Raw genomic sequence first — 6917 nt, forward strand, 5'->3', positions numbered from 1 at the left:
CTCCCCCCCTTCCCTCTCCCCCCCGTCCCTCTCCCCCCCTTCCCTCTCCCCCCCTTCCCTCTCCCCCCCTTCCCTCTCCCCCCTTCCCTCTCCCCCCCTTCCCTCTCCCCCCCTTCCCTCTCCCCCCCTTCCCTCTCCCCCCCTTCCCTCTCCCCCCTTCCCTCTCCCCCCCTTCCCTCTCCCCCCCTTCCCTCTCCCCCCTTCCCTCTCCCCCCTTCCTCTCCCCCCCTTCCCTCTCCCCCCCTTCCCTCTCCCCCCTTCCCTCTCCCCCCTTCCCTCTCCCCCCCTTCCCTCTCCCCCCCTTCCCTCTCCCCCCCTTCCTCTCCCCCCTTCCCTCTCCCCCCCTTCCCTCTCCCCCCCTTCCCTCTCCCCCCCTTCCCTCTCCCCCCCTTCCACGCTCCCCCCCTTCCCTCTCCCCCCTTCCCTCTCCCCCCTTCCCTCTCCCCCCTTCCCTCTCCCCCCTTCCCTCTCCCCCCTTCCCTCTCCCCCCTTCCCTCTCCCCCCTTCCCTCTCCCCCCCTTCCTCTCCCCCCCCTTCCCTCTCCCCCCCCTTCCTCTCCCCCTTCCCTCTCTCCCCCCTTCCCTCTCCCCCCTTCCCTCTCCCCCCTTCCCTCTCCCCCCTTCCCATCTCCCCCCCCCCCCTTCCCTCTCCCCCCCCTTCACTCTCCCCCCCCTTCCCTCTCCCCCCCTTCCCTCTCCCCCCCCTTCCCTCTCCCCCCCTTCCCTCTCCCCCCCTTCCCTCTCCCCCCCTTCCCTCTCCCACCCTTCCCTCTCCCCCCCTTCCCTCTCCCCCCCCTTCCCTCTCCCCCCCTTCCCTCTCCCCCCCTTCCCTCTCCCCCCCTTCCCGCCCCCCCGTCACTCGCCCCCCCGTCCCTCTCCCCCCCTTCCCGCTGCCCCCCTTCCCGACCCCCCCCTTCCCTCTCCCCCCTTCCCTCTCCCCCCCTTCCCTCTCCCCCCCTTCCCTCTCCCCCCTTCCCTCTCCCCCCCCTCCCTCTCCCCCCCCTCCCTCTCCCCCCCCTCCCTCTCCCCCCCCCTCCCTCTCCCCCCCCTCCCTCTCCCCCCCCTCCCTCTCCCCCCCCCCCTCTCTCTCCCCCCCCCTCTCTCTCCCCCCCCCCCCTCTCCCCCCCCCCCTCTCCCCCCCCCCCTCTCCCCCCCCCCTCTCTCCCCCCCCCCCTCTCTCCCCCCCCCCCCTCTCTCCCCCCCCCCCCTCTCTCCCCCCCCCTCTCTCCCCCCCCCCTCTCTCCCCCCCCCTCTCTCTCCCCCCCCCCCCCACTCCCTTCCTATAGTGCGGAGACCAGCACTGCACACGGTTCTCTAGCTGAGACCTAACCAATGTTTCATGTCGTTTTCCCCAAACAAGGTGGTTTATTGGAGGGTGTTTTTTTTGTGGGGCCTTGTATTGTTCTTGGTGGGAGAGGGAATTCGGGGGATGTGTCCCAAATTCTCTGCTTTGTTTTGCTTGGGGAGGGGATACACTCAAAAGCAAAATCCTGCAGGTGCTGGAAAACTGAAGTAAAAGAGGAAAAATATTCGGGAGAGATGAACAAGTTGGCCCGACTGACGTGTAGGTGGGGTTGAGAATGAGGAGAAACTGAATTTTATTTGTGGATTGTAGATCAGTAAGCTGTTCTGCTCTCTGTTCTGCTGTGGAACAGTCTCATTGCTGCCTGCAGGTGTTGTGACAGACTTTTTGTTTCTCTTTCCTCTCCACAGTTTCGTCATTAATCTGAAGCCGTCAAACTCCAGTGACATCGCCTTTCACATCAGCAGCCGGTTCCGCAGTGAGCAAGCTGTAGTACGGAACAGCTTCATTCAGAATTCCTGGAACAAGGAGGAGAGGAATTTGGCCAAAAACCCATTTGTACCTGGGCAGCAGTTTGAGGTGGGTGCCATCCCAAGGTATGCCCTTGGGTGGGGGGGGGGGGGGGTGGTTGCCATTTGGTGACTGTGGGACCATTGGATTGTTCCAAAAACCCAGTGTTCAGTCCTGGCCTTTTAAGGAAAGGAAATGTGCCTTCCTTCTCCATCTATGTGACCCCAGGTCTACAGTGATGTGGTTGGCTCTAACCCATTCCCACCCCTGAAACGGCCAAGTAAGTGCCTCCTTTGTATCCAAGATGTACAGCGTGTAATTCCCACGTGGGCAGCAATGGTTAAGAAGGCAGCTCACCACCACACGAGGTGATTAGGGGATGTGGAATAAATGTTGGTGACATCCGTGTCCTGTGGTTAAAGAAATTAAAATTATTTTAAGTTGCGTGTTGACGTGGAGGATTTCCCTGTCAGCTCGAGCTCCAGGATCTTTTAGTGTGTGGATGTAGTTGGGACGTGTTTAGACCACCAGTTCCACCTCCAGGTTATGAGTGGGTAACTCAATGCTTGCTTTCTTTGATATGTCGTCCCACCATATGAATACGAGTTGGCTACTTAGCCCCTCAAGCCTGTTCACCATCTAACAGACCACACTGAGGTTATGGTAGCATAGTGGTTAAGTTCCTAGATCAGCAGCCAGAGCTCTGGACCATTGATCCAGAGACAGGAGTTTGAATCCCACCATGGCAGCTCAGAAATTCCAATAATTAAATAAAATCTGGAATAACAAATAAACCATAGTTCCTCTATGGTAACCAAACCAGTGGATCGTTATGAAAATCCACTCCGGATAGGAAATCTGTTGTCTTTTCCTGGTCTGCCCTTTGTGATTCCCGACCCACCAGTATGGTTAACTCTTAACTGCCTCCTTAGTTGAGGGTCAATTGGGGATGGACAGTAAATGTACAATGATGTCCTCATTCTGTGAATGATTGCATTTAAAAAGAAAACTGAATCATGGTCCAAGTCTAGTCCTTGTGTAGTGGGGATTGTGATTTCCATTTATCTTCTCAGTTCCACATAATAACCTTGGAAACATTGATCACATCTCCCCTTAATTTTTTTAATTGGAAGGAATCTAACCATATTTTGTACAATCTCCTCCTTGGGATCCTGGTTTTATCCATAAATAGAACATAGAACAGGAACAGAACCTTCAGCCCACAGTGTTTTGCCGAACTATTTAAATTAGTAATCAAATGCCCAACTAAACTAATTGCTTCTGCCTACACAATGTCCATATCCTTCCATTTCTCGCATATTCATCTGCCTAACTAAGAGCCTCTTGACCGCCTCTGTTGTATTCACCACCATCCCAGCCAGCGCGTTCCAGGCACCCACCACTCTCTGTGTGTAAAAACAAAAAAAAACTTGCCCTGCAACATCTCCTTTGAACTTACCCCCTCTCATCTTAAGTGCCTTCCCTCTGGTATTAGACATTTCAACCCCGGGAAAAAGATACTGGCTGACTACTTTATCTATGCCTCTCATAATCTTAAAAACCTCTATCAGATCTCCTCTTAGCCTTTGCCGCTCCAGAGAAAACAGCCCAAGTTTGTCCAACCTCTCCTTATAGCACATGCCCTCTAATCCAAGCAGCATCCTGGTAAACCTCCTCTGCACCCTCTCCAAAGCCTCGACATCCTTCCTATAATGGGGTGACCAGAACTGAATGCGATACTCCAGATGCAGCCTAACTAGAATTTAATAAAGCTGCAGCATAATTTCCTGAATCTTGAACTCAGTGCCTTGACTGATAAAGGCAAGCATGCCATATGCTGCCTTTACCACCCTATCAACATGTGTAGCTGCTTTCAGGGAGCTATGAACTTGGACCCTAAGATCCCTCTGCTCATCAACACTGTGTACTGTCTCTTTACATTTGATCTCCTAAGGTGCAACACTTCACATTTGGCCGGGTTAAACTCCATCTGCCATTTCTCCACCCATGTCTGCAACTGATCTATATCCCACTGTATCCTTTGCCAGTCTGCTACACTATCCACAACTCTGCAAACTTACTAACCCACCCATCTATATTTTCATCCAGGTCATTTATATATATCATAAACAGCGGAGGTCCCAGTACGGATCCCTGCGGAACACCACTAGCCACAGACCTTCAGCCAGAATAAGTCCCATTGACCACTACCCTCTGTCTTCTATGACCAAGCCAGTTCTGAATCCAAATGGCCAATTCACCATGGATCCCATACATCTTAATCTTCTGGATGAGCCTCCCATGAGGGACCTTGTCAAATGCCTTACTAAAATCCATGTAGACAACATCCACAGCTCTACCTTCATCAAACACTCTCGTCAGCTCCTCTTTAAAAACTCACTCAAGTTACTCAATCAACTCAAAGAAGTTCCACCCACTGGGCCATTTGAATTTTCCAGCCTCTCACTGGGGAACCTCTCCTTCTGGAGATAAAAGCATCAGTACTTTCTTCAATCTGTGGTTCCTCCCTTTGTGTCCCAGGCCATGTGGGGAGGGGGAAGACCAGGAATGGATACTGTTTGTCATTGATAGTTTTCCTCTTTCTCTGCCAGATTACCATTCTGTGCGAGGCTCAGTCCTTCAAGGTATCTGTCAACGGATGTCACGCCTTTGATTTCAATTATCGCTACCAACCTATCCAGCAGATCAACGAGCTGCAAATCCAAGGAGATGTTACTCTCTCTAAAGTTCTCCTTTAAGGCCTGCTGTCCAGATCCCACATTGTATTAGGTCTCTCCTGTTTGTGCAGTGTTGGGGTGAAACGTTTGGGGGAACTTTCAGTGAGACTTGGAACAGACCATAATTATTCAGTAGTTCAATGTGGGTCATCCAACTAATGGAAAAAATTGTAATAGATCACACACACATGGTTAAATCTTAATGATCATTACTATCCTGTTGGACATGTTTTACTTGAGCAGGAATGCTTTTAAGCTTTAATCATTTTAGCTTGTTGCTTTTTTTGCTGAGAGGGGTCCAATCCCTCAATGTCCAAAGCACATCTGGAGGTGAGGCTCTACCCATTCCCTTCTCTATTCCTAGCTGTTGCTCTCATCTCCTTTCCCTGGGAATTGCACATTCTGTTTGACTCTTTAATTGCCCTACAGAAATGTACAAGCTCTCTCCATACTCGCAAGATCCTCTTTATTAATCCCACTGATGACTGGCAGTTGTGTGTGATTTACCTCTGAAATTTATGACACTAATAAATCCATGAAATGGCAAAATGTGTTTATTTCATTACTTCCATGTGTTTTGACTGATTACCTTTTCCAAGATGGAGACGCAATAGACTGCAGGTGCTGAAATCCGGAGCAAAGGGCAAACTGCTGGAGGAGCTCAGTGGGTCAGGCAGCAGCTGTGGAGGGAGATGGACAGTGGACATTTTGGATCCAGATGAAGGTTCTCAACCCAAAACATCACGTCCATTTCCCTCCACACATGCTGAGTTCCTCCAGCAGTCGTCTCTATGATCTTTTCCAAGATACCAGCTGTGTGTATTTCTATGAAGCTCCCTACATCAAACTTTACCCCTACACAAGTTTGCAATGGGAAATAAAGAAATCTTGTTAATTCAATAATGCAGTCATTGTTCTAACTACAAAACTTTAACTAAAATCTCTCCAACTTGTTAAATTAATGAAATTGAGATCATTTTTGAATAATCGATTGAAGCTCTTTGAGGATGTATCTCGTAGAGAAGTAGGGGGAGAAGCAATGGATATGTGTATTTGGATTTTTGGAAGGAGTTGATAAGATCCCACACAGGCCATAAGTGAATACGGTTAGAGCACATGGAATCTGAGGTGACATTACCAATGTGGAGTGAGGGTTGTGTAGCAGGAAAGAAGGAGAATGAATAAATGGGTCCTTCTTGGGTCAGCAGACTGTGATTAGTGGGGTACTCTCGGGACTGGTGCTTGGATTCCATCTATTCACAATGTTTAGCAATGATTTGGCTGAAGGGACGAAATGTAACATTTCCAAATTTGAGGATGACACAAACCAAGTAGGAATGTGAAGGTGACACCTCAAAGATGTGGACATTCCTCATATTTTGGTAGCAATCCCTCAGTGAAGAGAGTCAGTGATGATGATTTACCACCACCTTCAAAGTGCCAGCACAGCTTTGGTTGTCTGAGGAAAAGGGTGCTTGAAGATCAAAACCTCATACCTCAGCCAGAAGTCCTGATCTATTGGGCAGCAGTGATCCCAGCTCTGGACTATCTCCAACAGATGCATCAAGGCACTGGGAAAGTACCACAAGTGCTGTCTCCATTAAAACCTCCAGTGCATTAAAAGTCCAAACGAACCAACATCCCCAGCAATGAGACCCTAATTACTCTCAGTTGGCTCCATTAAGCACTCGTGTAATTCATGTGCAGTGGGAAGACTCCAGAAACACATACTGTACTATTCTAAGCTCTGTTGCAAGGAGAAATTGCCAGGTAGACAAAGGAAAAAATTCAAGGATATTCTCAAAGACCTCAAGAAAAGCACAACCCCAGCTGATGCATGGGAGTTCCTGGCAGAAGACCACTGGAGGTGGATAAGGAGTGTTCAGGATGGTATCGAGAAGCTCAGGACCGTGCATAGCCACTGTCTTTTCCCCAGGGTAGGGGAGTCCAAAACTGGAGGGCCTAGGTTTAAATTGAGAGGGGAACAATTTAAAAGGGACCAGGGGTGGGGGAGGAGGGGGGGCAACATTTTCACGCAGAGGGTGGTGGGTATGTGGAACAAGCTGCCAGAGGAAGTGGTAGAGGTGGGTACAACCACAGCATTTAAAAGACACTTGGACAGGTATATGGATAGGAAAGGTTTAGAGGGATACAGGCCAAATGTAGGTCAATGGGATTAGCACAATTAGGCACATTGGTCAATGTGGACAGGTTGGGCCAAAGGGCCTGGTTTCTGTGCTGTGATTCTATGATGAATAGAACACACAGAGACTCAGTGTGAATGGCAGAAGGACTGCACTGCCTCACAAACTACTTGCCCGGTAATCCTGTCAGACACCGCCTACCCCATCTGTGGAAGGGTCTGAA

General features: G+C 50.4%; 1 protein-coding gene across 10 annotated transcripts in view; it reads left to right on the forward strand.

The window, feature by feature from the left end:
• Positions 1-5444, forward strand: part of LOC127581166 (galectin-6-like) — a 24695-nt gene extending 19251 nt beyond the window's left edge. For 4 of the 10 annotated variants that reach the window (XM_052035241.1, XM_052035240.1, XM_052035242.1 and 1 more), the window contains 2 exons: positions 1713-1881; positions 4425-5399. In XM_052035241.1, the coding sequence (XP_051891201.1) occupies positions 1713-1881; positions 4425-4571 (316 nt within the window). In that variant the 3' untranslated portion in view covers positions 4572-5399. Of the gene's footprint in view, positions 1-1712; positions 1882-4424 lie in introns of all 10 variants that reach the window. The other 6 variants (XM_052035235.1, XM_052035237.1, XM_052035236.1 and 3 more) reach the window with 4 other exon arrangements.
• The last annotated feature ends 1473 nt before the right edge of the window (positions 5445-6917 follow it).

This window comes from Pristis pectinata, chromosome 21 (genome assembly GCF_009764475.1).
Source record: "Pristis pectinata isolate sPriPec2 chromosome 21, sPriPec2.1.pri, whole genome shotgun sequence".
NCBI classification, from domain to species: Eukaryota; Metazoa; Chordata; class Chondrichthyes; order Rhinopristiformes; family Pristidae; genus Pristis; species Pristis pectinata.